This window comes from Mobula birostris, chromosome 3 (genome assembly GCF_030028105.1).
Source record: "Mobula birostris isolate sMobBir1 chromosome 3, sMobBir1.hap1, whole genome shotgun sequence".
NCBI classification, from domain to species: domain Eukaryota; kingdom Metazoa; phylum Chordata; class Chondrichthyes; order Myliobatiformes; family Myliobatidae; genus Mobula; species Mobula birostris.
Genome location: NC_092372.1, coordinates 40,500,694 through 40,522,336, shown reverse-complemented (window position 1 = coordinate 40,522,336; position 21,643 = coordinate 40,500,694). Strand labels below are relative to the sequence as shown.

The 21,643-nt window shown below is 41.3% G+C and overlaps 1 protein-coding gene across 1 annotated transcript in view; it reads right to left on the bottom strand.

Moving 5' to 3' along the window:
- itga1 (integrin, alpha 1) overlaps window positions 1–21,643 on the bottom strand; it is a 219,315-nt gene that overhangs the window by 50,408 nt on the left and 147,264 nt on the right. Inside the window, 4 exon segments of the mRNA XM_072252495.1 lie at window positions 1,176–1,256; window positions 6,053–6,188; window positions 12,219–12,304; window positions 20,146–20,256. Coding sequence (XP_072108596.1) covers window positions 1,176–1,256; window positions 6,053–6,188; window positions 12,219–12,304; window positions 20,146–20,256 — 414 coding nt within the window.

Here is a 21,643-nt window from a genome sequence, read left to right as displayed (position 1 = left end):
AGAGAAAGAGACCTTAGTGCTATGGTGTCATTCACAACCTCTCCCACAACGTCAACAAAACAAAAAGGCTGGGTTTTGTCTTCAGAATTGGGAATGAGTACACATCCCCATCTATATCAATAGTGCTGAGGTGGAGAAGGTAGAGATTCTCAAGTTCCTAGGCGTAAATATCACTGACAATTTGACCTGGTTTAGCTATTTGGATGCAACAGCAAAGAAAGCACACTAATGTCTATGCTTCCTCCGAAGGCTAAGGAAATTTGGCAAGTCCTCAGTGACCCTCAGTATTTCTGTTTTTCTGTGGCTATCAAAAGCTATCCTGATGCTTCATAGCTTGGCACAGCAACTGCACTGGTTAAGACGACAAGAGATTGCAGAGAGCTGTGAATATAGCCCAATCTGTCTTGGAAACCAGCCAACAGTTAAGAGGTAAAAGAGCCTCAGGACTCGCACCATCAGCTTCAAGGACAATTACTACCTCTCAAATTCAAGAACTTGATGTAAGAGGGGATAACTACCCTCACTTGCCTCATCACTGAAATGTTCCTACAACCGATGATTTCTCTTTAAGGACTTGTTATCTTCTTATTATTTATTGCTATTTATTTATATTTGCATTTGCACAGTTTGTTGCCTTCTGCACATTGGTTGGTCTTTCATGGATCCTGTTATAGTTACTTTTCTGTAGGTTTGCTGACTACGCCCACAGGAAAATGAATCTCAGGGTTGTATATGCATTTTGATAATAAAAATCTACTTTGTACTTTCAACATAATAAAGATCCCTCCCACCTTGGTTATTCTCTTTTCTCCCCCCCCCACCCCAGTCAGGTAGAAAATACAAAAGCTTGGGAATATATACCAATAGGACTAGGGACAGCTTCTATCTCAATTCTAAGACTCTTGAATGGACCTGTTGTACTACAAGGATAAATTCTTGATTTCTTGGTCTATGTCACCGTGTCCTTGAACATGTTTTGTCTACTGCATGGTATTTTTACTGTAACTGCAACACTACCCTGCATTCTAATTTACTTCTCTTTTGGTACTTACGCATGGAATGGTCTGTCTGGATGGCATGAAAACAAAAGGTTTCCCTGCATCTCGGTACATAATAAAATAATAAATCAGTTATTGGTAATTGTTTTCTAGATACCAAAAATACATACTTCTTACCTCTGCTTCCGGTGCAAGAAAAGGATATCCCACTTTGCATGTCACATTGCTTGGTCCTAATGGCATGCAATCATCATTTTGCTACAAGACAAAATATATAAATGGAATAATTCTATTAGTTATTTTGAGATACTTTCTTACAATATAATTGCCTTTATTTTCCCCTCAATTTGATAAATTCATTTTGTTTTGTCTTCAGTGTATGACAGTTTGCTCCTTAGTAAGGAATGTTGTCTGCCTAATGTTTCTCAGTCTGGTGTCTGTTTTTACTGCAGTGTATATTGCATGTAAGCACTTGCCTTCCATGTGTCACCAAGACTGGTTTATGGACATAATCAATGTGGAAGTGGTGCATGGAACATGATGAAGTATTGATGAATATGTCTTCCAGTTAGCTCACTCTTTTTCTCCGGGGAACTAACTTGTCTCTCCCTAGCTTAACTCTCAGACACACAACTAAATTAACATAAAGGCACAAGCACCCAGAAACAATTTTAGTTCATTGAAGTCGGAAAATTGGGTGTGAATTTCATTATTTGTGTATACATATTGTATACTAACTTGAAAAAAATATAGAATTAAAGTTCCTTATTTGAATCTCTTAGTAAGGGCAAAAGAGCTAATTCATTACTTCAAATTATCGGCCTGTATTTGTGAAAAAACATTCTCTTGATTTCTGCAACTGTGGAATAAAAGCAGCATCAACTCAGCTCCTGCCATTAAGAACCAAACATCAGAATATTGCAGGTTGAATACTACAGTGTAGAAATACAGAGGCACATGATGTTTCTGATCCATTATGTAGTAGAAAATTAACTTCTGTCAAATTCCCCTTGAAATCTGGTGAGGCATTTCTCACATGAGTCATACCTGCATTCCTGACCTGATCTCTGAGTGCGAAGGATGACATCATTCCTCATGCTGAATATCTTTTGGAATGTTATAGTAGTCCTTAAACTTGCTACACTGGAAGCAACTACTACCTCCATTCCCAGTGGATTTTCAATTTTTGGAACAGAGTGCTGAATTGGAATTTATCCTTTTGGCCTTTCTCTCCTCACTTCCCATTACACCACATACACAATATCAACACCACAGCAACTTCTAATCCCCATTAATGGTATCACAAGTTCTGGCCTCATCCCCCTGCTCTCAGAACATCAACTGGTCCCAGGTCCTCCGGTTCCCTACCCCTGAGCAACTGACCAGTCAGTCAGTCAGTGGGTGCTGTCCCGAATCCGGGTTTGGCAGCTATGCGTCTCCATCTTGCGACAGCACCGAGTACAGCTTCTCCTCCAGTTTGCTCTCGCTGGCCGCTTTGGCACCGCCCGCCGCCGCCCTGCTGAACTCGAGTCCGAGGCCGTGTCGGCCTCCAGTCATGGCCGCTTCTTCGACCTCGGCCCTTCCTTAGGAGGCGGTCCTGGGCAGGTCCAGGCACACGGTGCAGCGCCTAAGTTCATCATGTCTCTTCTAACTAGGTGCATAGCAAACGATTCGTAGATACGTGGTGAGGCTTTAATCTCTTCCACGGAAGATGGCCGTTGGCTCACAAGGAGTTCATCTGCCCTTTGTCAGGTCTTGATTTTTAGTCCTGCTGGGTGTCCTCGCACCCTCCTCACCAGACTAAGTCCGGTGGGGGAGCCGGCCCAAGTCACCGACCACTCGACCACGGGCCCCGGCAACTGGCCACTGATGGTCTTAATCCATTATCCCCAGTCGCTGGTAGTGACTGCTCCTCATATCTCTGTTCTCCTGATCACATGATACCAAGATTCTGACCCAACAACCTCCTGAACCCCAGAAGTATCTGAACCCCCCCTCCCCAGTTCCATTGATGATTCCAAGCCCCAATTCTTCAAACTACTTGATAATCCCAAACTCTGACTCTGAATACCCTGATGATCTGAGCACCCAGCCTCTCAAACCCTTAATAATTCTGACGACCTGCCCCTCTGCCTGCCTGATGGGTTCTAACCCTCCCTTGATCCCAGCTGGTTCCTTGCCCTGACCCTTGATCCTCTGTGACACACTGATACTCTAACCTTCTGATAGTGCAGATGCTCTTGCCTCCCAAGAACTTGATGCCTATTCTCTGGATAGTCATGACCCCTCACTGACTCTGTGCTCAGGATAACCCTGAGCCTGCGATTCCTTGATGGTACTGATTCCTAATCCCCTAATAGTGTGGCTCTTTAATCTCCTGATTGCCTCAAAACAAGACACCCTGATTTCCCCTAACTTTGATAATCCTGAGCATTGTTGGATCCAACTATTTAATTCTTAGTTTAGACTGTTTAATTGTTATTTTCTTTGCAGTTTAACAATTTATTATTTGCTTGCATTTAGGTATTTCTTATATGCTTATATCAGTCTAATATGCCTCTAGCGGCTATACAAAGTATAATTCTGGAATGCTTATTTGTTCTGCATTACTTGAATAAGTGCTTTTTGATTGGTTGAGAGTACTGCAGTATCTGAATGAGAACTTTCTCATTAGTTAACCCTTATCTACAAATTTGAATGGAATTCTTCCTTATCTCTGCGGTATAAAATAGCTAAACACAAAGCAGTGCCATCTTATTCTTCTTAGCCTCTCTTCGAGCCTTTTGCTACTGTTTTCTTTGTTTTTTTAAACACTTATAAAATGATTATGAAGTATTAAGTTTTGCGCCTTTTCCCTGACTTCTGAAAGAATCTTGGATTTAAACATCAGAATCCAACAAGTGGTGTAGTCGATGAAGTTTTTGGAGATTTAGAACAATCAGACAAAGTGGAATTTTTGACACCTAAACCAAACTTCTCTGTTCCTCCTGTTGTTTGTGAGAAAATGGGTTCTGGATTCAAATATCAGATAGGAGTTAAGAGTGAAAAACTGCTGCGTTGCTATTTTAAAAAAAACAGATCTGTAAACAAAAAAAAACACAAACCAGTAGAGCCACGTGCAAAACTGCTAGAGTGTGGATTAAATATGCAAACCGGTAGAGTGTCAAAAATTAAATTCGTAGAAAGACAATAGGTTTGTGCAAGCCAGTAGAGTGTGTGAGAAAATGTAAATACATGCAAACTGGAGGAGCATGGGTTAAAAAAACTAATTTTGGATTGCAGAACAACCTATTAAAATGTCGACTCCCAGCTATTAATATTTTGACACCCCAGTCAGAGAAATAAAAAGTATATAGGAATTAAAATTGATTTAATTCAATATATATTGTACATGTATTTGAAAAAAATAGAATTAAAATTCCTTATCTGAATCTTTGATGGTGGCTATTCTTGAATCTCTAACCCCATGATGGTTTCAGTCTCCCTATTTTTCTGTTCTTTTTGGTCCAGTCTCCTCTGATCCTTTAATGCTCCAAAGCCCCTCCAACTGTCAACCCTAAAAGCCTCTGATGCCCTCATCTTTACCCATCCATTCTAGCCACTTATTTGATTGCTACCCCAATCTGTCCCCCCCCCCTTTTCCTTAATGAACATCACCCCCAGCTCCTATTTCTCCTCCATAAACCCCTCAGCTTGGCTTCAGCCTCAAATGGTAAATTTGCCATTGGAAGGTAAATGCAATGTCCAAGGAATTAACATTACTTAAATTTGCAGTGGGAATTCCATGTTTAATGGCATAAGTGCCTTGCAGAAATCGCCATCCAGTACACCAATCTAGGTTCACTAGGATTTCTAGATCAATGAACTTAAAATGTAGAGACTGAAAACTGAACAGAATTCAATGGAAATCATGAGGAAAAGAGCAAGGTGTCTTTGGCTTCATAATGAAAGGATTATCATAAGAGGAATGTTTGATTGGTCTGGGTCTGTGCTTTCTGGAATTCAGAAGGATGAGGTGGGGGGGAGATCTCATTGAAACCTTTTGAATGTTGAAAGGCCTAGGCAGAGTAGATGTGGAAAGGATGTTTCCCATGGTGGGAGAGTCTAGGACAAGAGGGCACAGCCTCAGAATAGAGGGACGCCATTTCAAAACAGAGTTGCGGAGAAATTTCTTTAGCCAAAGGGTGGTGAATTTGTGGCATTTGTTGCCACATGCAGCTGTGGAGGCCAGGTCGTTGGGTGTATTTAAGGCAGAGATTGATAGGTTCTTGATTGCACATGATATCAAAGGTATGGGGAGAAGGCTGGGAACTGGGTGGAGGAGGAGATAGAAAGAAAGGATCAGCCATGATTGAATGGCAGAGCAGACTCAATGGGCCAGATGGCCTAATTCTGCTGCTATGTCTTATGGTCTTATAATCAAATTTGAAGTACTTAATTCCTTTGTTCCAAGTTCTTGAAAAGAATGCTTCAATTTATTCATCACAATGTTCTGCAAGAATTTTGTTATCCTTCTGTAACAGCTGGATTCTGTTGCAGAAGCAACGACACAGCAAAATTATAATTAAACTTGAGGAAGTTAGAATCCTATATTTTGTTAACTCCTGAAGCATATTTGAAAAGTGCCATACGGCATTCAGATCCTATGAAAAATTTTCCAGAGAGGCAGTTATTTCTCTCTTTCCTTGTTTGAAGTGGAATGGTTGCAATGCATTCGCTAGTAGTTATGGTTTTACTCTCCTGTCTATGTTTTGCTTGGCTTGCCAGCTCACTGTCCCTCAAGTACATGTCTGGGTGTCACACAGTGTAATGCCACCTAAGTGAATTTTTACATAGAAACAGTTAGCCAATAATTAAGTATTATTTTGGAATATTGTCAGAGAATTTACCAGTGGCATATCAAAACTGGATGAGGAGCCCTGCCAATGAGATTTCGCTCATTTGGTCTTTACTTAGAGTTTACAGAAAATAGCAGACTGCTGCCGTGAATCAATAAAACTGCAAGCAGGACTCTATTACTTTAGACTCAGAATTTAATAATATATATATTTTACCTCAACTCCAGCAAAATAGATATTCTTCGAGAAGGTCACTGCTATTCTTGAGTTGTAGGCATTTTCCTTTTGGTTTATTAGTTTAATCACCAGATTGAATTTCTTCTGATTGGTTTGCACAACATAAGGATCTGAGCTGAAAGCATAAAGAGTTGATTCGCATTTAAGTTCATGAAATGCTACTTTTCATTGAGAAATTGAAAAAATGGTTGAGACAAAGTTCTTCAAAATAATGTTTTATTATCTATATAACGAAAAGAAATGTGGCTGTTGGCATAATGTGAGAAACCTTTTCTTCTGGACTCATAAGATGGATGGGTAAAAGAAAACAGAAACTTTGCACCTTGGGAAATAATTGCAACAATAAATGAACGTGCATTGAACCTTCATGACCCCAAATTGTCTGGAGAACGTGGATATCAATTAGCTCAGCAAAGTAGAAGTTTAGGAACAACAATAAATTTCAGAGAAGTAGTAACTACAAACACACTGTTAAAACAAAGATACAATAGTACTTGGACAGCAAAATGAAACTGAAGGCCAGAGAAGAGCAAGAAAATATCTATTAAATTACAAGGATTTACTTTTATCTTGTCTATAAATTAAGCAGAGCTTCTCAAGGTAAGGTTTTTTTCCCTTCAAAAACTTGGCAAGGGTTGGATCCTACAGGGAGCTGAGAGCATTGAACAAAAAAAACAACAATTAGGCACCAATCAAGAATCTGAGGGTTTTAAGGCAGTTTCTTTGGAAAAGGAAGGCCAGAGATTTTTAGATTAGAAGGTACTGAAATTAAAAGTGACATTATGTGAAGGAGAACTAAAAGTGAAGCAATCAAACGATCAGTGTTAGTTATACTTGAACATATACCTTCTCAAAATTTACAGAGGTGATCAAGAGAAGCAGCAGCAAACAAGGCACATTTTTGTAAACAAATTGAATTTCAAGTTTTACGACAAAAGCCTAATGCTGATGATGGGAATCTGAAATAAAACAAAATACTGGAAATGTTTATCAAAGGAGGGAGGAGAAGATAGCGGCGCAACGCAGTGTGCATGGCCGTTCCGAATGAATATCGATATGTGAAACTAGGGGTGCCGTGCACAATCTGGATTTGATGGAGACAGCTGTGAGAAGCGCAGAAGAACATCTGGAGTAACTTCTGAAATGCCCTCTTCGCTGCCGCTGCTACTGTGCAATCGAGAATCTCTGGAGGGGAAGGCCTCAAATCCTCGGCTTTGCCTATTGCCTGTTGCCGGGGCCGGAGTTGAAGCACTCGGCAGAGATGGTGCTCGGTGCTCGGCGTCAGGAGGTGGTCTGAGGCTCGGAGTTTTTCGGACGGACCTGGAGTCGGACTGTGGTTGGTCGCTTCCAGGATGCTGCATCAGCAAGTTGGCGGCGCTGGAGGTTTACCGACTGCGTAAGATGATGGGACTTTCGAGAGACTTTGAGACTTTTACTGTGCCATGGTCTGTTCTTATCAAATTACAGTATTGCTTTGCACTGTTGTAACTATATGTTATAATTATGTGGTTTTTGTTAGTTTTTAAGTCGGTTTGACATGTGTTTTCGTGATATCATTCCGGAAAAACACTATTATTTCTTAATGCATGCATAACTAAAATGACAATAAAAGGGGACTGCGTGTCCTCATAATCATAAATCAGACAGCATCTCTGGATAGAGCAACAGAGTAATCAATTCAGCTATTAAACAGAACCAGCAGTTGTTACATATCCTCTGAACTTTTGTTTCTTAAACTATACTCCCTTTTGTCATTGAATCTCCTGCTTTCCTTTCCTTCTGTTTGCACTGATCTCTGTACTTCTGCACTGAGCTGTTCTCTGCATCGTGAAATAGGCTCTTCGGTAACTATTCCCGGGAGTGGTGGAACAAAGGATATGGACCATGAATGGGCAAAGGCAAGGTACGTTAAATGTCAAAAGAAGTGCTACTGTAGGTAACAGAAATCCAGAAGACATGGGACAATTCCTAATGGCCTACATGTTTCTCGACACTGTGGGAGACAAGGGAATATATTACTGAAATTGAGGAGCTCCTGAGCTCAATGGGGACCAATATTCTCGTGGGCAGATTTGTTAGAGCTGTTGGGGAGGGTTTCAACTAATTTGACAGGGGGGTGGGAACTGGAGTGAAGGCACTCAGAATAGGATGGATGGTGGAAAAATAACGATAGCGAACAGTCAGACTGTCAGGAAGGACAGGCAGGTGATGGGACTTAGTTGCAGCCAGCAGGCTGAGTATCAAATCATTAGGGACGCAGGATAAGAAAGGATAGCAAATACGGTACTCAAAGTTTTGTATCTAAATGCTTGTAGTATAAGAAACAAGATGGATGATCTTGTTGCACTATTACAGATTGCCTGGTATGATGCTGGTGGCTGGTAAAAAGACCCTTACCAGGAAATGGTTATCACAGGAGAGCCCAACGTTAAACGCATGGATGGAAATTACAATGGATATTTACAAAATGGAGAAGATAACAGCATCTGTTATTCATAAGCTGGAACAATTTGATTCATACTAGGAAAGGTGGTTTAACTACATAACACATCATAGGCCTGATTTTATTTTCACAAATCAATGAATATGTTGTAAAAAAAAGATTACTCCCTCCTTGTACATAGTTTTCTCCTTTCGCTTATTCTATCTTTCCTTTCTTTTCTATAAGTGTATACCTCAGAGAAATATTATGTGGAGATTTGTGACAAATATGAATATATGATATATAGGTACAGTGTCTGAAATACATCTTGTGGAAATGTTTGTTTGATGAAGAACTTCAATAAAAAATAAATTACGAAAAAAAAGAAAATAAGGTAGGAGAAATAATAATGGGGGACAAGGAGGTGGCTGATGAACTAAATGAGTACTGTATTTTGCATCAGCCTTCACTGTGGAGGACACTAGCTGTATGCCTGATGTTGTAGTGTGCGAAGGAAGCGAAGTGGGTACAGTTACAATTACAGGAGAGAAGGTGCTCAAAAAGCTGAAAGACCTGAAAGTACTTAAGTCACCCGGACCAGATGAACTTCACCCTAGGGTTCTGAAAGAGGTAGCGTTAGAGATTATGGTGGCATTAGCAATGATCTTTCAAAAATCATTGGACTCTGGCATGGTGCCAGAGGACTGGAAAATTGCAAATGTCACTCCACTCTTTAAGAAAGGTAGAGGGCAGCAGAAAGGAAATTATAGACCAGTTAGCCTGACCTCAGTGGTTGGGATGATGTTAGAGTCAATTGTTAAGGATGCGGTGATGGAGTACTTGGTGACACAGGACAAGATAGTACAAAGTCTGCATGGTTCCCTTCAGAGAAAATCCTGCCTGACGAACCTGTTGGAATTCTTTGAGGAGATTACAAGTAGGATAGATAAAAGGGATGTATTGGATGTTGTATATTTGGACTTTCAGAAGGCCTTTGACAAGGTGCCACACATGAGGCTGCTTACCAAGTTAAGGGACAGTGGTATTACAAGTAAGTTACTGACGTGGTTAGAGCATTGGTTGATTGGAAGAAGGCTGCGAGTAGGAATAAAAGGATCCTTTTCTGGTTGGCTGCCAGTGACTAGTGGTGTTCCACAAGGGTTGGTGTTAGGACCACTTCTTTTGATGCTGTGTATAAAAGATTTAGATGATGGCTTTGTTGGAAAGTTTGCAGATGATACAAAGATTAGTGGAGGGGCAGCTAGTGTTGAGGAAACTGGTAGGATTCAGAAGGACTTAGACAGATTAAGAGAATGGGCAAGAAAATGGCAAATAAAATACAATGTTGGAAAATGCATAGTCATGCCCTTTGGTATTAGTCCACAAATTTATTTCTATTTTTTTTAAAACGGGGAGAAAAATCCAAAAATCTGAGATGCAAAGGGAGTTGGGAGTCCTTGTGCAGAACACCCTAAAAGTTAACTCGCAGGTCGAGTCAGTGGAAAGGAAGCCAAATGCCATGTTAGCGTTCATTTCAAGAGGTCTACAATACAAGAGCAAGGATGTGATGCTGAGGCTTTATAAGGCACTGGTGAGGCTTCACCTTGAATATTGTGAACAATTTTGGGCCTCTCATCTTAGAAAAGATGTGCTGGCATTGGAGAGGGTCCAGAGGAGGTTCACAAGGATGATTCCAGGAATGAAAGGGTTATCATACGAGGAATGTTTGATGCCTATGGGTCTGTACTCGCTGGAATTCAGAAGGATGTGGGGGAATCTCATTGAAACCTTTTAGAAGTGGAAAGGATGTTTCCCATGGTGGGAGAGTCTAGGACAAGAGGGCACAGCCTCAGGATTGAGAGGCGTCCTTTCTAAACAGAGATGCGGAGAAACTTCTTTCAGCAAATGGCGGTGAATTTGTGGAACTTGTTGCCACATGCAGTTGTGGAGACCTGGGTGTTGGATGTATTTAAGGCAGAGATTAATTGGTTCTTGATTGGATATGGCATCAAAGGTTATGGGGAGAAGGCCGGGAACTAGGGTTGAGCAGGAGAAAAAAGAATGATCAGCCACGATTGAATCGTGGAGTAGACTTGATGGGCCAGATAGTCTAATTTTGCTCCTATGTCTTATGGTCTACTGGGTATCAAGCTGGTATTTCTGAATCTTTGCTGGAGAAGTATACATAATTGTTCTCTTTCAGAAAGGAACCCAGGAAAAGCCTGGTAACTATAGATCAATGAGCCTGATATTTCTGGTAGGGAAGAGACAAGAGAAAAATTCTGAGTGAGAGAATTAATGATCACTTGGAAAGGCAGGGACTAATCAGAGATAGCCAACATGGATTTGCCAAGGACAGACCCTGTACGGATAATTTTATTGAATTACTGTATTTAAACTGAGGGAGGTGTCGTAGATGTGAATTCATTAGATTTTAGAAAGCCTTTGATAAGGTCATACACAGCAAACCAGTTTAAAATGTTTCGGGCTGATGGGATGCAGGGCAGTTTTGCAATCTGGATCTTAAACTAATTTGTCAATAAGAAACAGAGGACATTTGTAGAGGGTTGTTGGTAAAATTAGATACCTATGTTTAGCGTTGTCTACAACGACTTGTGCTGGGACCCTTTTTATTTAAAATATACATGAATGACTTGGATGTGAATGTTGGAGGCAAGATCAGTATGTGTGTGGAGTGACACAAAGTTTACTAAGTTGTTAATACTGTGACAGATACTCTTAGATTGCAGAGAGGTATCAATGTGTTAGTGAAATGAGCTGAAAATGTCATATGGAATTTAATCCAGTCAAGTGAGAGGTGAACAAAGTGCTGGAGGAACTCAACAAAGTTAGGTAGCATCTATAGAAATGAATAAGCAGTTGATGATTTGGACCAACACCGTTTATCAGATGTGAGGTGATACATTTTAGGAGAACTATGACATACATCATAAATGGTAGGAATAATAAGGAACAGAAGGAACTTGGACTACATGCATATACCCTTGAGATTGCATTGCAGGTAGACAGTATGGTTAAGAAGGCACTTGGCATATTGGCAGTCATTAGTTGGGGAACTGGAACAGAAGTAGGTGGGTTATGCTCTAAGTACTGTACTACATGCAATTCTGATCACCAAGGTCTGGGATGAAAGTACGGTGTTGGAGAAGGTACAGAGGAGAATCACAGGGACACTGCCTGTGATAGGGCAAGTCAGTTATTAGGAAAGACCGGAGACGCCAAAGCACAGCAGGCTGGCATGGGTGAATGGGATGGAGACACGATTAAGGTATTTTAAATTACAAGGGACTGCAGGTAGACTGCAGGAAATGTTGTTCCATTCCAGAGGTAGATAAAACTCGAGAACCTAGGTTTATGATAAGAAATTAGGGGGCACATCAGTGAGACCTTCTTACCTTCTTCACCCAGAGAGTGAATGGACTATCTGAGAGTGTGTTTGAAAATGGGTTGTTGACAGCTTTCAAGTAGTAACAATATGAACACTTAGTCACTGTGCACTCAGGGCCAAGTGCTGTGTAGGGGATTGAAACGGAAGGTTGTCAACTGGCTGGTGTGGATGGTTTGGACTGGTTGGTCTGTTTCATACTAGATGATTCTATGAAAATTCATCAATCTGAAAAGTTAGTTTTGATTCTGCACAGACATGGTTGACCAGCTGAGTATTTCCAGCACCTTTAGATTTGATGTTACAATTGTTATTACCTGTCACCCATTATGTCTGCCTCGGCACTAAGCTTCAGGTCATTGATGCATTCCCCATCATCTCCACAATCTTTTGTAAAAGGCACCTGATGGATCGCGGAACAAAATAAAACGCTTCATTATGTCGTGAAGAAAATTGCTTCATGAAGAAATCATGTGAGACTTGCATATTATCCAGTTCATGCACTGGCGTTTGTAAATATAAAAAATATAAATATAACAAACACAGATAAATATGAAGGTGCATTCTTTGTAATAAGATCATTGAAATGGATCATAAGCTCCATTAATCTAAAAAAATGTCCACAAATATTTATAATATCTAGATATAAAACACAGTTGGTCATTATTATTTGAGCTTACACCAAACTTTCTTTTTCTAGTATGGGACAGAATTCACACTTTTTTAAATGTACATTGAGAAACCGCACTGTGGGAAACCACATACACAAGTGGCATGTCTACCATAAGTTTAAATGGGTCTAGCAGGCACGAAAATGTTCATACCACTGGTCTGTAAATAGTAAGTAATTAGTGCAGACTGAGTGAGCTTTCCCTTGAATACTCTGGAGCTAAAGCCTTGCAGCTTATTTTTGATGATTGCATCACTGTTCTATGTTCAGATGCAGATATGACTTAGTAGTTAAATTAAGACATTAGAAATACAAAGGTTTCCCTGTGGAAAAATGCTACTGAGACATGAATTTTCATTTCCACTATCAGAGTTGTGAAAATTAAATGTAGCTAATCATCTCAAATTAAAAACAAAAATCAAGCCAATTATTAGTGAAGACAATCACAAACTATTAAATTGTCAGAAAAAAAAAACATCTGATGCCCTTCTGGGGAGGAAATCTGTCACCCTTAACAAAAAGCAGAACAAACCCAATCTACTGAATCATTGCCAGATCCATATATTCTTAGTCAGCAGAAAAGGGATGGAAGACACTGTTAACAATGCTATCAATCAAAGCTAATCTCCTCTACACTCTCTCCAACACAACCACATCCTCCTTCCAAAGTGGAAACCAGAACTACACACAATAGTTCAAGTGCAGTCTAACTAGTATTTTGTGACGTTGCAATATAATATTCTACTTTCTACATGCTATGCCCTGACCTGAGATCAAGTATGCCATATTGCTTCATCTGCCTTCTTCAGAGAGAGGATGTTTGCTAATGATTTTTATTTCTATGCACAAATTCTCAGCCAATGAGAATTTGTGCATGGAATTCAAAAGGTCTATGCCTGCATGCAGCAAGACTTAAGACAAAATCCTGGCATGGCTTGATAGAAAGTGAAATAACATTCACACCACTACAGTTGCAGGCACTGACAGTCTTGAACCATTTACTCTTGCTATTTAATGGTGTACCATCACCAGTTTGCGCTGTCAACAAGCTATGGGTCACCATTGACCAAAAACTCAACAGGAGTGGCTACATAAATACTGTAGCTGCAAAAGTTGGTTAAAGCTGCACATCCTGCAGTGACTGATTCACTGCTGACACGTCAGTTTTTCTGCTATCAATAAGCCACAACTAAAGAGGGTATTTTCGACAATATTCAAAAAAATCTTTCCCATCCAGCTCACTACATTGTGCCTCAACCAAGGTCCTAAATAATTAAATCCACGTCCATTGCACAGTGGGTTACACTTACAAAGTGCTCTGAATTGATTGTCTAAGTTACTTCCACAGCCACAACCTTGACCACCAGGGTTTCAGGCATAATGGAACACCCCCAGCCCCTGACTTGTAAATATATTCACCATTAGTACATCTAAATCTTGAAATCCCTTCCATGACAGTTCTGTGGGAATATATTCAACAGAAGGGCTGCATTGGTTCAAGGAGCTAGTCCACCACCACTTCCTTAAGGACAGTTAGGGATGTGTAAGAAACATTGATCTTGACGTTACTGCTCAGAACCGCGAAACCGTATAAATTAATAAAAACTGGATATTGAGTTCTGAGCTTATTCCAGAGATTCTATCTGCCTTTTTAAGAGGCCTGTTTCTCATATTCTTAAGAATTCTATAGGCACCAGCAAGGAACAGATCCCTATATTCTCACCTCACAGGATCCCTTTGTCTCATTGATAGTAGTATGCTTGCTCATTGGGCTACACAGTAGTAATTTTCTGTTAGGTATTATTTCCATAATATGTCGGTAACCCAGTGACATTTAAGGAGCGTTTCATTTGTTTGTGTGTGCTTTGGTTGCACACAAGGCAATTTAAATAAACCACTAGATGGCAGTAGCAACCATTCAGACCAAGTTAATATTTTCGCCAGCCTTAAAGAAAGGAAGATTTGTATATTTTATTATGTCTACTTCACATGCAAAACAGACCTTACAAAATGTTGTAATGTGGAAAGCCCTGACTAGAAAGTACATTGTCTGCTTCCCATGCAAAAGATAATATAGTTAACTAATAAAATATCAGAAAAATAGTCCTGACGAAGGGTCTTGGCCCGAAATGTCGACGGTACTTCTTCCTATAGATGCTGCCTGGCCTGCTGCGTTCTACCAGCATTTTGTGTGTGTTCTCAACTTTAAGATTGTTTAATGTCATTTCAAGTATAAAATTGCAAAGGAGAACAAAATAATTGTTACTCTGGAGCCAAAGTAGCCCAAAAAGGAAAATTTTAGACCAGTTAGCCTGACATTAGTGGTTGGGAAGGTGCTGGAGTCCATTATTAAGAATGAGGTTTCAGGGTACTTAGAGGCACGTGATAAAATAAGCTAAAATCAGCATGCTTTTGCTAAGGGGAACTTTTGCCTGACGAATCTGTTGGAATTCTTTGAGGAAATAATGGGGAAGATAGACAATGAAGAGTAAGTGGGTGTTGTTTACATGATTTTCAGAAGGCCTTTGACAAGTTGCTGCACGTGAGGCTGCTTAACACGATAAGAGCCCATGGTATTACAGGAAAGACAGAATAGACAGAGTATATGGATGGGGCATGGATAGAGGATTAGCTGACTGGCAGGAGGTAAAGAGTGGGAATAAAGGGGACATTTCCTGTTTGGCAGCTGGTGACTAGAGGTGTTCCACAGGGGTCAGTGTTGGGACTGCTTCTCCTCACATTATGGATGGCTCTGGGCCTATACTCACTGCAATTTAGAAGATTGAAGGGGTATCCCATTCAAACCTACTAATATTGAAAGGCCTAGATAGACTGGATGTGGAGAGGATGTTTCCTATTTTCGGGGAGACTAGGACCAGAGGACATGGCCTCAGAACAGAGAGACGTCCATTCAGAACAAAGATGAGGAGGAATTTCTTTAGCCAGAGGACAGTGAATCTGCGGAATTCACTCCCACAAACACCTGTGGAAGCCAAGTCATTGGGTATATTTAAAGTGGAGGTTTTATAGATTCTTAGTTGGACAGGTGTCTAAGTTATGGGGAGAAGGCAGAGAAAGGAGTTGAGAGAAATAATAAATCAACCATGACTGGTAAGGCAGAGCAGACTCTATGGGCAAATGGCCTAATTCTGCTGCTCTGTCTAATGGCCTTATTCCATTGCCAGAAAGTAAGACTAGTTACTTTTTGTATCTTAAAGTGTGCCACATCTGCGCCAGGTGCATCGAGCTGCAGCTCCTTAGGGACCGCATTAGGGAACTGGAGATGCAGCTCGATGACCTTTGTCTGGTCAGAGAGAGTGAGGAGGTGATAAATAGGAGCTATAGGCAGGTAGTCACACTGGGGCCTGGGGAGACAGATAAGTGTGTAACAGTCAGGAGAGGGAAGAGCAAGAGTCAGAAGATAGAGAGTACCCCTGTGGCTGTTCCCCTTAACAATAAGTACTCCTGCTTGAGTACTGTTGGGGGGACACCCTACCTGGGGGAAGCAACAGTGGCCGTGCCTCTGGCACAGAGTCTGGCCTTGTGGCTCAGAAGGGTAGGGAAAGGAAGAGGATAGCAGTAGTGATAGGGGACCCTATAGTTAGGGGGTCAGACAGGCAATTCCCTGGATGTAGGAAAGGAGCACGGATGGTAGCTTGCCTCCCAGGTGCCAGGGTCTGGGATGTTTCTGAATGCGTCCATAATATCCTGAAGTGGGAAGGAGAACAGCCAGAGGTCGTGGTACATATTGGTACCAACGACAAAGGTAGGAGGTCCTGAAAGCAGACTACAGGGAGTTAGGAAGGAAGTTGAGAAGCAGGACCACAAAGTTAGTAATCTTGGGAATACTGTTTGTGCCACGTGACAGTGAGTATAGGAATAGAGTGAGGTGGAGGATAAATGCGTGGCTGAGGGATTGGAGCAGGGGACAGAGATTCAGACTTCTGGATCATTGGGACCTCTTTTGGGGCAGGAGTGACCTGTACAAAAAGGGCGGGTTGCACTTGAATACCAGGAGGATCAATATCCTGGTGGGGAGGTTTGCTAAGGATATTGGGGAGAGTTTAAACGAGGATTGCTGGGTATGGGAACCAAACTGAAGAGACGGAGGAAGAGGCGGTTGGCTCACAAATAGAGAAAGCTTGGAGTCAGTGTGAGAGAGATGATAGGCTGGTGACGGAGAAGAGACGTGCTCAGACTGATGGATTGAGATGTGTCTATTTTAATGCAAGGAGTATTATGAACAAGGTGGATGAACTTAGAGCGTGGATCAGTGCTTGGAACTATAATATTGTAGCTATTACAGAGACTTGGATGGCTAAGGGGCAGGAATGGTTACTTGGAATGCCAGGCTTTAGATGTTTCAGAAGGGACAGAGAGGGAGGCAAAAGAGGTGGGGGCATGGCACTGTTGATCAGAGATAGTGTCACAGCTGTAGAAAAAAAGGAAGACATGGAGGGATTGTCTACAGAGTCTCTGTGTGTGGATGTTAGGAAAAGGAAGGGGTCAATAACTCTACTGAGTGTTTCTTTATCGACCACCCAATAGTAACAGGGACATTGAGGAGCAGATAGGGAGACAGATTCTGGAAACGTGTAATAATAACAGGGTTGTCATGGTGGGAGATTTTAATTTTCCAAACATCGATTGGCATCTCCTGAGAACAAGGGGTTTAGATGGGATGGAGTTTGTTAGGTGTGTTCAGGAAGGTTTCCTGACACAATATGTAGATAAGCCTACAAGAGGAGAGGCTGTACTTGACCCGCTATTGGGAAATGAACCTGGTCAGGTGTCAGGTCTCTCAGTGGGAGAGCATTTTGGAGATAGTGATCAGCATTCTATCTCCTTTACTATAGCATTGGAGAGGGATAGGAACAGACAAGTAAGGAAAGCGTTTAATTGGTGTAAGGGGAAATATGAGGCTATCAGGCAGGAACTTGGAGGCATAACTTGGGAACAAATGTTCTCAGGGAAACGTACAGAAGGAATGTGGTAAATGTTTAGGAGATATTTGCATGGAATTTTGCATAGGTACGTTCCAAGGAGACAGGGAAAGGATGATAAGGTACAGAAACCTTGGTGTACAAAGGCTGTTGTAAATCTAGTCAAGAAGAAACTAAGAGCTTACGAGAGGTTCAAAAAACAAGGTAATGATAGAGATCTAGAAGATTATAAGGCTAGCAGGAAGGAGCTTAAGAAAGAAATTAGGAGAGCCAGAAGGGGCCATGAGAAGGCCTTGGTGGACAGGATTAAGGAAAACCCCAAGGTATTCTACAAGTATTTGAAGAGCAGGAGGATAAGACATGAGAGAATAGGACCAATCAAGTGTGACAGTGGAAAAGCGTGTATGGAGCACGAGGAGAGAGCATAGGTACTTAATGAGTACTTTGCTTCAGTATTCACTACAGAAAAGGATCTTGGTGATTGTAGGGATGACTTGCAGTGGATTGAAAAGCTTGAGCATGTAGATAATAAGAAAGAGTATGTGCTGGAGCTTTTGGAAAGCATCAAGTTGGATAAATCACCAGGACCGGACAAGATGTACCCCAGGCTACTGTGGGAAGTGAGGGAAGAGATTGCTGAGCCTCTGGCGATGATCTTTGCATCATAAATGGGGATGGGAGAGGTTCTGAGGATTGGAGGGTTGTGGATGCTGTTCCTTTATTCAAGAAAAGGAGTAGAGATAGCCCAGGAAATTATAGACCAGTGAGTCTTACTTCAGTGGTTGGTAAGTTGATGGAGAAGATCCTGAGAGGCAGGATTTATGAACATTTGGAGAGGCATAATATGATTAGGAATAGTCAGCATGGCTTTGTGAAAGGCAGGTCATGCCTTACGAGCCTGATTGAATTTTTTGTGGATGTGAGTAAACACATTGATGATGGTAGAGCAGTAGATATAGCGTATATGGATTTCAGCAAGTCATTTAACAAGGTACCCCATGCAAGGCTTATTGAGAAAGTAAGGAGGCATGGGATCCAAGGAGACATTGACTTGTGGATCCAGAACTAGCTTGCCCACAGAAGGCAGAGAGTGGTTGTAGATGGGTCATATTCTGCATGGAGGTCGGTGTGACTCAGGGATCTGTTCAGGAACCCCTACTCTTCGTGATTTTTATAAATGACCTGGATGAGGGAGTGGAGGGATGGGTTAGTAAATTTGCTGATAATACAAAGGTTGGCAGTGTTGTGGATATTGTGGAGGGCTGTCAGAGGTTACAACGGGACATTGGTAGGATGCAAAACTGGGCTGAGAATTGGCAGATGGAGTTCAACCCAGATAAGTGTGAGGTGGTTCATTTTGGCAGGTCAAATATGATGGCAGAATATAGTATTAAAGGTAATATTCTTGGCAGCGTGGAGGGATTTTGGGGTCTGAGTCCATAGGACGCTCAAAGCTGCTGCGCAGGTTGACTCTGTGGTTAAGAAGGCATACGGTGTATTGGCCTTCATCAATCGTGGGACTGAGTTTAAGAGCCGAGAGGTAATGTTACTGCATTATAGGACCGTGGTCAGACCCCACTAGGAGTACTGTGCTCAGTTCGGGTTGCCTCACTACAGGAAGGATGTGGAAACCATAGAAATAGTGTAGAGGAGATTTACAAGGATGTTGCCTGGATTTGGGAGCATGCCTTATGAGAATAGGTTGAGTGAACTGAGCCTTTTTTCCTTGGAGCAACGGAGTATGAGAGGCGACCTGACAGAGGTGTATAAGATGATGAGAGGCATTGATCATGTGGATAGTCAGAGGCTTTTCCCCACAGTTGAAGTGGCTAGCATGAGAGGGCATAGCTTTAAGGTGCTTGGAAGTAGGTACAGAGGGGGTGTCAGAATTAAGTTCTTTTACTCAGACAGTGGTGAGTGCATGGAACTGGCTGCCAACAACGGTGGTGGAGGTGGATATGACAGCGTCTTTTAAGAGACTCCTGGATAGGTACATGGAGCTCAGAAAAATAGAGGGCTATTGGTAACCCTAGGTAAGAACATGCTCAGCACAGCTTTGTGGGCCGAAGGGCCTGTATTGTGCTGTGGATTTTTCTTTCTATGTTTAAATGGGCACTGCACATATACTGCTTATGTCAATGGTGAAATCATCAAAAAAAATTTAAAGTTGGTATTGCCTTGCTTTAGGGAATTGTTATGCTGGCTTACGGTGGCCTGCTTTAACAAGACATTCATTTCTATTTATAATTGGGCCATTCCATTGCCAGAAATTTGACTAGACACTTCTCAGATCTTAAATGGAGACTGCAAATAAAGCTTATGCCAGCACTGAAATTATCAAAAAATTTGTAAAGTTCGTACTTCCTTGCTTTAGGAAACTGTTATGCAGGCTTGCTTTGCTTTAACTGTTACAACCTGGTTACATTTTACAGGCAATCTTTCAGTTGTTGCTTCCTCGATAGCAGAAATCAGTGCAAACACTTCAAAACAGCTTCCTACCTGTGATTTTACGCATTAGATGCAATTTTTAGGCAATAACTTATTTAGTAAGGACTCTTCGGAATAACAAATTCTTGTCACTGTTAAACATAGATATGAAATAGATTATACAATTGTAAATTGTTAAATTACCAAAGCTTTCTTTGAATTTGGCAGGTCAACATCCAACACCGGTCCTTTCTCTGGATTTGATAAATTGAACTCCACTAGGATTTCAACAGGACTGAGAAAATCTGGAGCGTCCTAAAATTTGGTCAGAAATGAACAGACAGTTTGAACAAATGAATATTTCAGATTGCTCAGTCACACAAAATGCACATTTTCATACAAAGTAAAAAACAACAATGATAACCTGTGACAGTTACACTTATCAATCCTCAACAAGAAGGGGCTAACATACAAATGGTAACCCATCAGTTAGAAAGTCTTATCATATTATTAACACCAAGTTAATGAATGAGACAAACAGTTCTTATCAATGTTTGATAATCTGAAGCATTGGTGGTAATATGTGTTTAGTCTGGGGGAGATCCAATTTTTTTGAGTATCTTAACTTGGCAGTGACAGGCTTTATTACAGTTTTGATTGAGGCAGACAAAGAGAAAGAGGTCTAAGAGGTATGTTCTCTGTTTAATACTATGATGAACCAATGTACCCTTGATCAATTCTAGTTTCTAAGCTTAAGACTAGTATCCCTGTTAAACATGGGAAATCTGATATAGAATGAAAGGATAGAAATTGAGTATGGAAGAGTTATGGGCATTTACATCAATGTATAAAGTGGGAATACTATTGACATTCTTGCACTACCACACCCACATTTATCTGCTTCCCTCTCATTGATCCCTTAGGGACTCTAGGAACAGAGATTTCACATCACTCCTTATAATGGGATTCCTACAAGAAGACTACAACTTAGATGTGGTTTGGAGACTTGCATGCATCAATGGACCAGAGTGCAATGCTGGTTGGAATCATGGCTTTATGCTTTGGCTCCTGGTAGGGTCAGCCATGCCAAACAGGTCAAAGGGCAGAGGCCAGACAGAATGGCTCACCAGTCCTCCAAGTTCAAGGGTTCAGCTCAGGGCTAACAACCCTGACTGGTCAAGCAAGACGTTGTAATGGAAACAGCAATGAAGACTCTTTCTACAACTGTTAGCGATGATATTCCTAAATCTCCACTTGGTGTATGCATGGCTGGCAGTAATAAAATCTGAGAGGAAGCTACTGGCATGATGAAGGAAGGGCTGATCATCGCCAAGACCAAGATAAAATTGTTTTCTGGAACGTACAAATCATGTACAACACTGGAAAGCTAGCACAAATAACTGCAGAAATGCGCCATTACAGCCTACATATATTGGGCATCAGCGAAAGCCCTATAGTCCTGATGAAGATTCTCAGCCCAAAACAATGACCTCTTACTCTTTCCCATAGGTGGTGCCTGGCCTACTGAGCTCCTCCAGCATTTTGTGTGTGTTGCTTGGATTTTCAGCATCTGCAGATTTTCTCTTGTTTGCGATCAGTGAAAGCAGATGAACGGGGTCTGGCAGACTAATGCCAGCAACTGGTGAAACACTGTTACACTCAGAAAGGGAAGGTGGTCAGTGTCATGCAGTTGTGGCTGTCA